Here is a 16211-nt window from a genome sequence, read left to right on the forward strand (position 1 = left end):
ACAACTACAACTATAAGGTTATGTGAAGAAATAATTTGGGGAATCAGCAAAAATAATAAATAGTTCCTAGGCATTGTAGACAATAAAAAGATTCTATGGATACTAATTGTGTATTTAATAAGCATTTATGTTTTAAGAAAGTAAGCGGGCAGCTGATTTTGCGGCCCTAGGGATGTAAAAATCTGCTCGGTCCCCAAATGATGATGGCAGCTGGCATGGCCAGCAAAACGTAACTTCCAGCCACCAATCCAAGTCTCTGTATGTAAAACAGCTAAAAACATCATAGTGCGGTGAAAAGGTTATTTGCACCATTTATAAACTTTAAATAGCCCTTTTTCATGTACCGCATTCAAAATCTGAGGACGATAGATTCTATCCTGTAACCATTTTAAACATATTACGCTAGGCCTATATGGTTGCACATAAGTTAAGTCCATCCATGATTAAGGATTCAATTTGAGGCCTCAGGAACCGAATCCCTGCCCTATATTAAAAACGATGACTATGTCATTGCAGAAAAGAGGTCTGAGGGGGGATTTTTGGGGGATCAGATTTAATCATAACGTCAAATAAAATAGTTCCAGAGAAACGTACATGCAGTCGTCTATCCTCAAAATATGATGAATTTATGTAGACAAATTAAAACCATTATGTGACGTAATTAGGGATTCAGCGCCTGAACGAATCAGTAGTGCTTTTAGTTTCACGTAATTGCTGGTAAATTTTACAGTGTTATTCCAGTAACTAGCAGCTATCATTGTTTGGACGAGATTTAATTGCATTAATACTGCATCGTATCGTGATGTTATTGCTACTCATGGTATTGTAGCTCAACCGAATTGTGTAACTTAATTTGTGCTGTGATTGGGTATAGTTAGGTATTTAAAATGGGATAAAATAAATTATAGTATTAAACTGTAAATAGTTGAATACGATACTGATATTTTGATGTCAAAACGGACATCATTCGATTGTAGTAAATGAATGATCGAGTTGCAGTTCAATTTATTTACACAAAAATGTAGCTTACTATTACAAGTAACGATATGCCAAATTTGGTTCTGATTTCTCTATTTTTATTGTAATAAGTCGTCTGTAGACTTTTTGGTAACAATCGTTCTCTGGACCTAGTTGCCAGTATTTTAGATTTTTAGTAGGCCTATGTAATATAAACAACCGGTTTATGACATGAATAGACATAAACCATATATATTTCTGGCCTTTTCTATTTAGACGTGGTTATTATGTAATAATAAAATTATTTTCAAACGAGTGCCTAATAAAAAAAAAGGACTTTTTAAAGAAAGTTCATTTCGTATGTCTTGGAGATTGTTAACGAAATCAAAATGTTTACAATATAACAAGTATTTTTTTTGTTATGATAAATATTTGGATCATCTCTAATAACAAATACTGTATCACGCAAACTTAAAATTGGCGACGTAGCTATTGTAATGGGATGAATTATATTGCATATGTAATAATGCTATAACGTTTCAGGTTTTACTTGTGCATCTAAAACCTGACAGGAGAGATTTTAGCTATAACACCTTGAACATTGTAACATATAAGACAATTAGACTGGGTGAGAATTAGGTTTTGGATCGTGTGGAGTGAAGCATGAATGTTGATAATACGACATTGTCTATCGAACATGGATGAAATTTGATAAGTAGTTTTAGTTTATCAAAGATCTATTGTTTGGCTTTATCGAATTTCTCATATGGGGAATGGACTGTTACCGGTCTTACGGTAAGACTTAGACCCGGGACCAATCTACTTTTTCTTTTGATGACCCAGGAAGTCAAAAACACAATCCGTTCAAATGCAATGAATTTATATTTTATATGTGTAATTTTTCAGGAGTACTCGGGAAAAAATTCCAATGAAATTTAGAACACAAGTTTAAATCCACTTTTAATCGAACGACTTCGAGAACCAGCATGACCACAGGAACGGGGTTATATGGGATGCAAATAGTTTTTCTCCCATAAAACATAACATTTTAAAATTTGGTTACAAACTTAATTGTAGTGCTTAAAAATAAAAATGGTTTGTGGTTTTGATAACTTGTTATTTTTCTATGTGTGATTGGTATCAGGCTACGTTCGTCTTTAGCAAGAGCCAATACGTTTCCTACTGCATTTATTTTACATGTTAATGCAATGTAGGTTTACTTCTTAAATCGTTTGGTAGGGTAAGTAAAATTGTTTATTTTTTATAACAGGTTACGTACCTTGACGTCCACAATTCCCCAGTCGAATTTCCGTCGACTACTAAGTATTCATTTTCAAACAGGAACGTTAAAATATTTCATTTATTGAACGTCGTCTTGATAACCATTCCTCAATATAAAATAATGTATCTGAAATATGGTCTGTAAACTGGAAGTGCATGATAAACCCACCATTTATTCTCCAAAATAATTCTACTTATGTTCACTTAACTACTTACCGTAATTGTAAGTTTTGGCTCATCATGATGGTGATGGAGGAGATGCAACGAGGCCATCACTTCACATAATCACTCTTTTAAACATTATCGTGACCAGAGGGCAATACTAAATCATGTGTGAGTCAATTGGAAAACTTTATACATTGAACCTATTCTACTACTTTTGTAGGCCTACGCATATAATTGACATCACAAACCACATATTTTGCGTCTAATAATAATATTTACACAGAACGAAATGCGATTTTCCAATAATAAAAATTTAGAATTTTACTATAAAAAACCTAACATAGTTTTCAGTTAAAGGTAACACTACCACCGTTGTCTAACAGGTCCTGTCAGGACGAATGTGCGCGTGGGTCTGGTCGTCTGATCCTGAGTCCTAAAGGTTCAGGTCGAGTCTGCGTCTGCGCATAGTCACGTGGTATTGTTTATGCACCTCGCGATGTTTTCAATTACCAATGTAATAGGTTTGTTTTTACAACAGGAGATGTATTACTTGTCCGTCGTCTCATCGATCTATTTGTCCCCGTGGCTTAGAGGTGAAACTATATTGGTAATGTATAATATTGCTGGGGCAAATATTTCACGAAAATATTTGCATAACTTAACTACAAGTGTTTTAATAAATGACGTGGGTTAGACTGTTTTAGATATATTTTTGTAATGAGATAAGATGTAATGATGTAAGATGTAAGGTGTATACGATGTAATGAGATCAATAGTGGTAGTTTTTATTATTATGTAGCAATTTACACGGTATGTAGAAATATAAAATTTAATTTTGGTATTTTGAGGAAACAAGCACAACACAATTCATTCAAGTGTCAACTAATTTGAAAAGAAAAAGATTCTGCTTTTTGCTTTCAGACTATGTCCAAGTATATTCGGATTTCAATTAGTCGTTTCGTACTCATTTCATTGTAAAGATCAATCGCATAAATGTGATAGAATTAATATTCGTGTTTGTAGAAAGTACAGATCTATTTTTTTAAATTTGATTTGCATTTTACAAAGCACAATTAGAAGAACAGACACTGCACGAATAATATATACTGACGTTTACATCAATATTAATATTACGTAGAATATTGAAAAGCTGGTGTTTGTTTGAATATTAAAATATTCTGTTTGAGAATTTGAATTGCCACTGAAAAGTTAATAACTCACACACTTGTGAAATACAAATTTCGCTCCTTGAATTTCAATTGTATATTATAATATTAAATATTCATTATCATTATAGATGAATTTTATATGCTTGTTATACAATAATTGTATTTATTGAAACAGAAAAAAGTATGAAGACAACGTATACTTTCCCTCCATGATAACAAATAGAATTCTCAAAAACTATAATAATTATTGAAAATAGAAAATAACTTTAACAATCAGTTAAAGAAAGTTTACATTGCATACTAATAAGAAAATGGATAAACTTACACATTTACGAAATATAAATATATCTTACAATCCACACATCTAGTTATTTTCAGGTAAAGACAATATGCAAACATATTTACTGTCATATGGTTTAGAAAAGTTGTAATGATTTAGGTTAATTTACATGTAAATATATTTTCGCAAAAAGTAGTGGTCCTTGACAATATTTATTGAAGTATTTTCCTACACTTTTTAATAAGGAAAAGGATGCATTGATAAAACTAACACATAGAAAAATCAAAACTCAATCCGTGAAGATTGTCTTCTAATTGAAGTTTTTACAAGTTTGTTCCAAACAGTAAAAGTTTTTGTGAGTTTTTTTTCCTTTAGCCGCAAGCTTCTCTCAGTTATAAAGTGTTTAAACATCGGTACTATTAATGAACACAGTAATATAAAAAAAATTATATTTTTATGTTAAATAATCTAAGTCCTTTGAATTATAAATTAAAATTTGTAATTTATCAAAGAAAAGTTGAACATTGAACCTTCTAAAAAATTCTTTATATCTGAACAATAAAATAATTATTTTACTTGTACAACCAACCTTTAAGATAGCTGTATTTAAATTATTTGTGTAATACAGAGATAGCGTGTAAAAATGGTGTTGTATGAGTACAATGTTTCAAACACAGAAATGTTATCTTATAATTATCAGTTAATACAAACAAGGACATCGTGTCCTGCAGTGTAATAATTTAAATGTCATAATTTTTACATTATACGTTCTATATATTAAATGTATGCTAATCTTGGGGTAGCGAGCTGGTCTAGTGGTTAGAGCGTGAGACTTCGGTCCCTGAGGCCCCAGGTTCAAATCCCACCATATCACCAATGAATTTTATCTAAGCGATAATGCCACAACCCCTGCCTGAAGTAGGCATAGTGTGAAAATCAATCTCAGTCCCGTGCCTATCATCCTAGGACAAAAAAATATAATATTTGTAATTATTTTGCCCTTATAAACGGTTCTATTTAAAAAATCTAGCAATTCCTTTAAACCCTTTGGCTTTATATGATGTACTCCGTCAAGCCTATTGTTAATCAGTCTATTATCTTATATAGTTTAACTGGTTGCTAAGTAGTATTGTATACCAAATGTTTAGGTGTATAGACTGCTGAAAATGTAACAAAATAAATTTACTACAACAAAATGAAAATAGTAGACAAAAAATTTACCTTTCGTGAAACAGTATATGCTATTTATCTAACTTAATTATATTACGGTGATACAGTATTTTATTTTTTATTTTGCCAACAAAATATACAACCATAAAACCCACTACCCCACACACTGGACAAGTTTAAGTGGTTCCTATTGGAACTGCATTGTTGATAAGCTAAACAAAACTGCTGATTCTGCATCCCAAAAGGCAGAGTTCATGTTTCCTGAACAATCTTCAAAACTTGATATTTTTAAAAACTTAATTTTTTTTCCAATTCATTCTAGTTTTTATCCGTGCTTTGAAACAAAGCCATGGATTACAGCGAAATGAGATATGTTTCTATTTTAACCCTACTGTAGGAAAGTAGTTATGCTAGTTGAAGTTTAAAATCTACTTAACCTTACACATCTAACTTAAAATTTAGATAATTTGACTATCATTAAAGGATTTTCTTGATTTTTCACCTTTTCACTAATAAATGTTTACTTGAAATCCCTTAGAATTTAAACCCAAATTATATCAAGAATTTTTAATAGCCGTAATAAATGGATTTCCAACATGTCAACTGAAACATAGCCATTGTAAATGTGGGCATGTAGATAACTTTTGAAAATAATCTCTTGAAAACTCTTGACTTTTTTAAACAGCAATAATGAATGCTTTTCTTTACGGAAAGGAAAGAATGGTTTCCCTCGTAATGTTTTATGGAGTGTTTTGCTCCTTTGGCTTCGAACAATAAAGTCCTGTCTACTGACGTTTAGGGCTATAAACCGTATGTTGGATGGATTTATTCGAAGTATTTTAAATATAGTGAGCACAAAAGATAGGGTTTGGCCAACCGTATAAATCTTCTTTCTTTTATTCATTTTGTGTGCTTATTTTTTGAGACTTTTTGAATTTATGAAGATATTCTGCTCATCTACATAAAAATATCATTCCAACTTGCGTAGATTTTCCCTGCGATGCACACGAGCTGAGAAAAAAAGTTTTAAAGAAAAATGTTGCCTATTAATATATAGACATTTTAAAATTAAATTATTATAATTATATTTTGATTCAACAATAAATATTTCCTTATACAATCACCACACAGAGTATCTTTATAAATATCAATTTCTAAATAAAACTATGAAATAAGATAGCTATCGCAAGTAGAAAACTTGCAAGTTATAAAAAGGATTGTGCGTGTTTTTTTTCAAAAATTTCTCCTCGCTTAAAAATCTATTGATTATTTTACTTGATATTTTATCACATTGAATGGAATAGCACACTAATATTCTATGGCGTAATAATGTGCGTATTGTATACAACTAACTAAATTTAAATATACCTGTATGCATACAAATAATACAAGTAAAATGTTAACAGTATAAAATATGGTTTATTTAATTGTTTTGACGTATCAGAGTTTTTACAACAACTGAGCAAAATTGTAAATCTTACATTCACTGTATTTCTTTACATACTTAATGTAATATTTTTAAGCATATTTTAATATTTTAACATACTTGAAAGTACGTTTTAACCCAACATTTTGAAATCGTTAAAGAGTTTGTAGAAGCTTATACAAAATGAACAATTTGATTTATGTATTACATTTCATAGAATCTTACCAGTACGCTGCGTTGCTCTAAAAGTTCAACAGTTCACAAACTTCTTACCTGAAACATAAAAGAATAAATTATAATCACATTCAAAGTAGTTAGTAGTCTCTTGTCTCCTACTCACAAACTCTCCACGTAAAATCTTACTAATAATACTCAGTAATTGTAACAAAAATATTAGTTGAACTACCAAGAACGAGCCGAGAGGTTTGATTGCCAAGAAGACCCATGTACACTGAAAGATTCTATTTAGAATTTCTTGTAAGTTAAATTTCTCATGTTTGTAGAGAGTAAGTAAACAAATCCTTTTAAACATGGTTTGTGCTGCTTGTACTAACACCAATAAAGAAATACTGTTCATGTACACTACATTGCTTTTGCAGCTTATATATTCATACCTTGAAGAAAAATGCAACTCAAAAACAAAATTGTATTTACTCTAAATCTTAAGTAATGTAATCAGTGTGAATGTACACTAACTTAATTACTAAATAGCATTTCGTAAATTTTATCATCACCATTTGATAACAGCTAATAAAACATTTATTTACTTGGAAGAAACTACTAACTACCACTATTCTACATTTTAAAAATAAGTAAAACTCGTTATAAGGTTTTAGGATTTCAACAGATAAATGGAATTATAGTCCTATCTGTTTCCTATCATGACGTCCGGGTTGTATTAAGGTTGTTTATAAACATACATGATACATTTTTTTTGTGTAAAAAGCTTCTACTTTCTGTAAAATGATTATAAATTCACGTCACGCGAGTAGCAATGGTAGATTAATCAGCTGGGGAGAACCTTGCACCATGGAACATTATATGATTTTACACCCGATCAAGATAAAGTTGTCATAGCAGAGTATATTAAATATTGTGACATATTTACACACGCAACACGGTATTTGTGTAAATACAATGCAGTATGCAAACTTATCGACCGTTCTCTCCTCAGTGTATTTGTAAATGTACCGATTTTTCAGCCATATTTAACAAGTACTCGATACAACTTTCCAGAATGAGACAATCCCATAGTTACTCTTTCAGACGTAAGTTTTCATAAAAAAGTTGTGTATGAAAGTTATTTGTTTTGCTTTAAAGAGTTGTTTTTGTATTTTACAACAATACCTGTGTGTCACTGAATCTTTGACAATATAATAAAAAACTATTATCTATTTTTTTCTTATAGAGTTTCTAGTACTTCTTGAAAATGACTTCAAAATAGTTTATAAGGATGGTTCAGTGATTTAATGTACACATGAGTGTATGCAGACGTCAGAGCTGGTTGAGATTGACAGTTCATTACATAATAATCAATCATCTTCCACCAGATGTTGTCAGTCTGGGAAACAACTTCCGGTGGGAATTTATATAGTGTTAAATAATGCCTTCAACTCTCGTCCAAAACCTAATAAGTATTTAGGTGTTGAGGGGTAAGCGTCACACGAAAATTCGAATTGATAAAGTCAAATTTTATATATCACCAACAGAGATTTGTAGACAACTAAAGTTGAAGAATAAAATCTTTACCCCATCCATCTTGGTTGTAGTATCTCCATTATTAGCTTAATATTAAGTAAATTGCTTATTAAATTAGTTATGTATATACATTCTAGATCTTAAATTTATGTAACCCTATAATAAGAATAATAACCAATGGTTGCAAAGGACCCTTTTAACAAAATAGTGCTTTTTATGGAAAACGCGTCGCACGATGGCAAGTAATTTGTCAGCGAAATTAAACTTTTTACAACATTTTCAGGACCTTATTATTGTTGGGGAAAGTTATGTAACTTCTACTTAAAAAAAAAAAATTAAAACTAAATAAAATTAAAAATTACTCTAATTGTAAGAAACTGGATTAAGTATGAAATGTAATCACGCACTATTCAAGTTGTGCGTTGAATATAAATCGTACTGACTTTTATTTTACATTAAAGGAATTATTTGTATAAAAATCTGATTTCCGCAGGAGTTATATGTACATGGTTTTTTGACACATGTTGAGAGCGAAAATTAGTAGACTGATTGCTGAGCTAAAATAAATGCAACAAACATTTCGACCATAAAACATAAATATATCCGAAGCTTAATATTATTACAATTTCGTGTCACATGAATCCTAATGGTCACTAAATCTGTTCCGGAAAAATATTGCATCATGGAACATTAAACGGTCACACACGCGATCCAGATAAAGCTTTGTTTCCACACAAATACACGTGATATTTGAAACTATAACATATTTACAAGTGAGCCTAAATTCGGCTTCTTTTCAAAAGTTAGTTCTTCTTCTAAATTAATCTTCACGAACTATGTTAATGGAGTTAACACACATTTAACGTGAACTATATAAACCTTAAGGATCAACTAAACTATTGCACGTCTGTTGATTTTGTTATTAGAATGTAGAGCACAAACCTCACAAAACTAATCAACACATTCTAGGGAAACTTTAAGTTTACACCAGAGTACTCAAATGTATCCAACACAATATACTCATCAAAAAGTCTTTAAATTTGTTGTATGATGATAACTTTACTTACATTATTAAAAGTCCATAGTAAATCTGAGTGTTTCTAATGGCCCAATTAGAAAAACATTGAATTTTAAAATATTCTAATTAGTTACAACAGCTTATTTATATTTTTTTCAACTTTAATTGACATAAAATCAATATTATTATGTTCCTAAAAAAGTCATTCTAGAAATTTGGTTAAGATCGGTGTAACAAACCGTTTCCACATGAAATTTTGAGAAATTTACACATGCACTGTTTAAATTTAATAATAAAGCACTGGTTTATAATAGCCTATTTTTTTTATAAAGAGTACAGGGGAACCAAAAATTGCTCGATTGTGTTTCATTTGATTAGGAGGTAAAATATATAAAGCATATATTTTCATAATTTTCAACAGATTTTGGTTTTTATTAAAATCAATAATTGTATAACATACTGTTGATATTTGGACAACATTCTATTTACAATTTTCTCATTTTAAACCATTACAAACATTGTAAAAGTGTTATATATGTATATTTTTTTTAATTTCCTAATATATTATCTAAAGCCAACGTACAACTTCTATTATCCACAATGACATTAATGAGCGCATTCCCGTCGCTTTCCAGAGACAGACAATAAGCATCTTGTCTTTCCTTCATCACTTACTTGGTTTATTAGTTTAGTTATATTCCAAGACAAAAACAAGCTGGAAACATTTCCTGCGTGAGAATGAACACTTTATGACCTGTTTTATAATATGTATGATAACACTATTGACACACAAAAACACAAAATGTGGATGAAAGTACCATTTTAAACTATGTTTTAAATTGGTATTATATTAGTAGCCCTAAACATGCAAGAAAATAAAAATGCGGATGATATCTTTAGTTTATAAGTCCAATAATTTACTGAGTGTTAAACAAAATTGCAATCTTCCATGTGCAAACTAATATTGTTAAGAAATGTAACAACATATTATTAAGTAATGTTTTTATTTGTATAAATTCTTACGTTAACTTACAAAAGTTCTGTCAGTTAGTTTAATACTTTTTCCTGATAATGTTTTGCTAAATATAACTAACGAAGGATGACAATTAAATCTGATTATATGAGAAAAATTGGTGGGCAAGTCATAAATATACGGCATATTACGAAACCAGTAGTTCACTTACTGACTGGTATAACAACTAGATGCTTGGTCTTAAAACAAGATTAGTTTTGGTATTTGAAGTAAATCAAAGTCTCACAAAGGTACAGTATCTAAATCATTCAGTAAACGAAATTAACTTTTAGTTCGACAATGTTTTTGCAATATACCATGATTATATAGGGGTTAGCTTTAATACTCCATATACAAAACAGGTATAAAGTTCCATTAAAGATGGATGATATCAGATGAAGTTGGATAAAGTGATTAGACTGAGTGAGAATTAGGTTAGAATCATGTGTTTGAATCACGAATGTCGATAATACGACAGTGTCCATAGGACATGACGGACAAGATCATATTAAGCAGTCTAGTGATTTATTCAATGGGGGTTTTACCATGAATATTGTAATTTAATTGAACACAATACTTCGCGATGAGTTATACCAATTAAGTAAGTTTTGTTTTTGTGAAGAGAGGTATATTTCATGTTCACGCTGTGACTTCGATATATTTGGTCCTGTGTCTGTGAGACCAAAAGGTAGTATCGCAATGGCGAAGTAAGCAATAGTATTTACATCAAATATTTTTTTTCAAGGACTATTGTTATTGACTAAACCACCGGGTTTAGGTTTTTGAGATATAATTGAAAACAGTTTTTTGTAAATAAATATTTTGACAAAGACACTTAATTATATTTGGACATTTATTCAGAAATTAGATTTTTGTAATTATTATTTATAATTATTAAATGCTTCATGTTCTTCTCGTTACCTTGCCAAAGTCCCCCAAAATATATTTTTTGAGAATATCAATTATTGTGTTTATGACATTAGGTGAGAAGCACGCAAAAAACTATATACCGAAATTAACACATGGTTTGTAAGGCTCAATGGATGAATTATTAATTTAAGAAAATTGAATATGGCAAATCTATTTAAGCATTATATATTTAAATGAAATGAAAAATTTCTTTATTAAAAAGGCGAATTAAGGACTTGTAGTCCTCTGTACCCTTAACCTCTCATTTAAAAGCATGGCTATTGTTTGTTGATTCATATCAACCAAAAATATTGTTGGATTATTAATAGAGAACTAACTGAGTGCCACAAAATACTACAAAAAAGCATTTGAACAGTAATGCTAATAGAATGCAATACCCGAACTCTAAAGTATTTTTCTAGTAAAATCGGTTAACCACATCAAAATTCATAATTCAATCTAATTTCTATAACTTTAAATAGAATAAAGTATCAGACGTTGCTGAATAAAGCAGATTAATGTGGTTTATGAATATTAAAGGTTCGTTGAATATAAAACCACTCGTTTGTTTAGCGATTAATTAATTCTGTTTGATTAGACGATTTGGCGCTGATAAGTACATTTAACTGTAAAGTTTCTAGAGTGAACACCCGTTCGTTCAATGAATTTAAAGTTATAAAATCATTAAAATATTGTTCTAACAGTCAAACTTTGCATTCCTTTTAGGCTATTAAATGAAACATATGTATTAATTATCAATAATTTATTAAGTAAATATACATATAGTATATGACAATTTTATCATGTTTAATCATGACTAATAGCTCTGCATTTAGAGGGTTGATAAAATGCTTAGAATTTCAATTTTTATGATTAATACGTAACAGAAAAAACCTTGAAGTTGATTCTAAAAAAGATTAATATTATTATGTTGAGTGAATTATCACATTGTCGTTTGCTACAAAATGCAATATGTGAAATACTGTGGGGGTTACTAGAGTACAAAGCTTCAACCCACAAGTTTGGTCAAAAAAATTACTTCTTGATCAGCATCGTACGTGTTATTAAATTACCTGAAAAACTGAAAGATATACGTCTAATAACTCTAGTAATACTGTCGACTCACAAGACGGTAAATACCATGTGAAATATGGTAAGTGGTGATCGATTTCGATTGGACACTGCAATCATCATCAGACCCAATAGGTGAATGACATAGACAATAGACATGACATAAAGTAACTGCCACCGCATATATAACACAACTAAAAATGTATTGGATTTTAATAAGCTGTGGAAAATCATATTTAACAAAATATTCACCCAACAACGCTTTCTAAATCATTAAGTGTATTTATTTTTTATTTGTTTAAGGAAACAGCCCTATGTATTGTTGCTACACTATCATTTTACTTAAACATAAGGATTTATTGCACAACTTCTCTATTGTAATAAATAAAATATGTCTCCAAACACTTAACAATTTTTAAACAATGTATTTTGCTGTCGTCATATTTCAAGCACAGGTGTTCCGAAAGAGTTTTCTCTCAGCTTACTAACTTCACTTTGTAGTCATAAAACCTGCATTTACATTTTTGAATGTAAATTAAAAACGAAAGTATTTATATTTATGTGTTAATACACGTGAAATGATCGTGACAATGTTCGTGTTTTAAAATTTGTATAATAAAATTTACACCTAAATTTAAGAAATAGTTTTTTTGTAATACATATTAAACATACTCGTACTTTCTTGATTTATAACATTTTGTTCAAGCCTTAACAAATGTTTTCAAGAAAAAAGTACCATAGCTCGGGTAAACATTAGCATTCGGTTTCCTTCCACGTATTAAAAGTTCTGGCAATAAAACATTCCTATGGTTTTATTGCAAAATTGTTGTACGCCCAAGTTAGGGGTTACTCATAGAAGTTATAGAGCTATCTGACATTGTTTGTGTTTATATAATTTTTTCTTAAGGAAGGGTCTAACTGAGTATCGGTGGTGTTGGAAAAATACACACATAGCAATTAGAAATAGCTGGTAAAACAATATAACTTTTAGATTCCTAAAACTGTCTAAATAAGGCTTATACCGATATTAACAAAGTTTATTACGATCATATCAAATATTTATACGAATTGAACTCTTCAAATAGCTTAGGACGCACATTATTTACTGAAAATTAAAACAAGTTTTCTAAAAATGTGTTTTTCCTTTAAAAATTTTAGTTTTATTAAAAAAAATATGTTACACGTAATATCAAAAACAGGTTATCAAAAAGTTGATTGTTTCAAGTTCTTCATAAACTACCAAAGGAGTTAAAACTGTCTCAAAAATATTTAGACACGAGTAATGTGTTACACTATTTGTGTTAAAGCCTTACGGTATTGATCAAACAGAGACTAAAAAACTAGCGAAACACAAGAGCAAGTCTGAAACGAAAACTAAACATGATATGCGACGTAGTCGAGAGTAAAATGTCCAAACTGATCTGTAAGGCAAATGTGGTCGGTTGGGAATCGGTGAACTCAAAGTTGAAAGGTTCTTTATTTAGTGAGGTCGCATTTACAAAATGATCTCTGTATACACGGATCATCTGTACGTTTTTGTATGCATATTCATTCAGCAGGCTTTCGTATGATAAAAAGGCAATTTCTTTGTAATATTGAAACGAACTGTTAGAGAAATGAATTTATATTAATTTTTCGTTGACCAGCTGAAATATTAATTGAAAACATTTATTTTCATTTATGACACATTGATTCTTTTACAAAGCAACGATTTATTTTTTATCCAACAACAATTTTTAGATAACCGAGAAAATAAGCTACGAACTGCAAGGATGCTTACTAATTTTCAGTGTAACTCAACTAAAATGTAAACATTAGAATTTATCACTTTTACTTTGGTTCAAATTATTCGAAATAGCAATTTCACCTAGAGAAATATTTGTTTGATTTACAAAAGATGTGTATCTTTATTTTTAACATAATTTTTATTAAACTTGTATTTTGTAGAAATATGAAATCATTACTACTTAGGCTTAGTTCATAAAAAAAACTTGTTATACAGGGTGTCCCGTAGGTAAACAGCCAAAGGTAGTAAATTGAGACAAACCTGAATATAGCTCTACCCTATTTTACAACTAAAATCGTAATATTTCAACTATTTATTATTTTATCTTTTTGAACTTGGCATTGTTTGATATGAAAAAAAAAAACTAAATGAAAGTGTCCTAGTTCATAAGTTTAACAATCTTTTTTGTAATTTAAGTTAAAAAAATTAAAGTGGCTGCTATTTTTAAATCTTAAGATTAATCAAGTTGAATTTTTTTCTAACATGGGTCTCTTTTCTTAAATTGCATACCAAGTTCCATAATGGTCAGTTAAAAAACTTTTAAGGAAAAATTTTAATGTTAAAATATTTAAATTGCGGATATCTGGTTACCGAAATGATTTTGGGAAAAACTTGTATTCATGACTGTCTCTTTATTTTGATCCATAGAACCATTTCCTGGGGTTTAGCTGTGTACTTACAGGACATAGGGTATTATATGAAAAAATTAAATACACAAAATAAATAAACATTGTATTAAACTTAATACAACTTTTATATCATAAGTAGTAACTGCGTCCCTTTATGAGACTTTAATTCATTGGGACAAAAACACCTGTTTTATATTTCACGACAAAATGAGAAAACCTAATAATATTCATATAGTTAAAATGCAAACTCCCAAAGTTAAGTATGCTGAGTCTATGAATTGGGTCAGTAGCTCGCCCAATTATTTTATGATATCATTCTAAATGTGATACTACTTTATCCCCTCAACTGCCGACAACATTGTTTAGGTTGACCTTAATTGCATTTATACCAAATCCCGTATCATGATGGTATTGTTCAAAAGTGAAGCTCAACACATTTGTACAACTGAATTTGTGCTTTGGTTGTAGTTCAGTGTTTGATTAGCAAGAGAATAAATAACATTAATAAACTTAAAGGATTATTAAACAATTTTTGAATATATTTGTGACTTAATGTTCAACATTATTGTAACCTTAGCGTTTTACCTACTCTGTATTTAATAATACTTGTGCAGTTAATAATACATTGTAATCATGAACTTTGGCGTCATCATCTGATCACTACACAACCTGATGAACCTAACTGGGAACCAGTCAAACGTAGAAAAACACGGTAAAAACCATTTGAAAATAATTAACGTATGGACCTAAAAATTCGCTTATAAAACAGTTGAATATTTAATACGAGTCCGTCCTACTCAAAATATGAATTTGAACAGAGGGTGTTTTGGCCTATGGGGACCTCAAAACGAAAAAGTTAATCGCACCCGGGTCTAGGTCTTACCATAGTTTATGATATAGTAATAGTTTATTCCCTATATGGGAAATTCGCTAAAACCATAACAATCTGCTTAGAGTTATTCAAATGCATCTAGATTTGAGTAGACTTTTACGACCAAATACGAGCACAATAATAAAAATAAGGATTATATTTTACAATTTGTTTAGTGAACTTTAAAAGTTCTATCAATATAACTTATGAGGATGGTTTAATGTTTAAAATCACACATAAGTGTATGCAACGTCAGTGCTGGTTAGCCAGGAGTTGAGATTGACAGTTGATTACAGAATGATCAATCATCTTCCACCAGATGTAGTCATACTGAACAACCACTTCCGATGGGAAAAGTTTGTGATACGCATTTCCTTCAACTTGTATCTCAAATTTGTGTACACAAATTGTATTTTAAGTAGGTGTTGAGTTTAATATTTCAAAAAAAAATTATCGAAATCTTAAATTAGGAATTTTAAAATTATTGGAAAAAGAATCTTTTCGAACTATGAAGCTAAGCTCTAGCTCAGGCTAGTTTTGCAAATTACTTCAGTCCAGATTTAATGGTTGAGTTATAATTTTTATTTTCGTCCAAAATTAGTGCCAATCGAGAAGGGGGTGAGGTCTAGAGAGGTTGTCATTTTCTCGAGGGCTTATCACTAACTTTCATAGGAATTTAAAACACAATTTTTACCATTAAGTCTAGTATTTAAATGCGTTAAAAATGGTTAAGGTATGCAACTGATCTCAGCAAGATTATCAAGGGGAT

The 16211-nt window shown here is 30.0% G+C and overlaps 1 protein-coding gene across 3 annotated transcripts in view; it reads right to left on the bottom strand.

Moving 5' to 3' along the window:
* LOC128996649 (uncharacterized) overlaps positions 1 to 16211 on the bottom strand; it is a 249939-nt gene that overhangs the window by 153229 nt on the left and 80499 nt on the right. Inside the window, exon 1 of one of the 3 annotated variants that reach the window (XM_054422072.1) lies at positions 2455 to 2558. The exons of the other annotated variants lie outside the window; for them this stretch is intronic. Coding sequence (XP_054278047.1) covers positions 2455 to 2511 — 57 coding nt within the window. The 5' untranslated portion in view covers positions 2512 to 2558. Of the gene's footprint in view, positions 1 to 2454; positions 2559 to 16211 lie in introns of those variants that run through there. 3 annotated transcript variants of the gene reach the window in all.

Source organism: Macrosteles quadrilineatus, unplaced genomic scaffold (assembly GCF_028750875.1).
Source record: "Macrosteles quadrilineatus isolate MER2022 unplaced genomic scaffold, UCM_ALF_1.0 Scaffold_6__1_contigs__length_79288215, whole genome shotgun sequence".
Taxonomy (NCBI): domain Eukaryota; kingdom Metazoa; phylum Arthropoda; class Insecta; order Hemiptera; family Cicadellidae; genus Macrosteles; species Macrosteles quadrilineatus.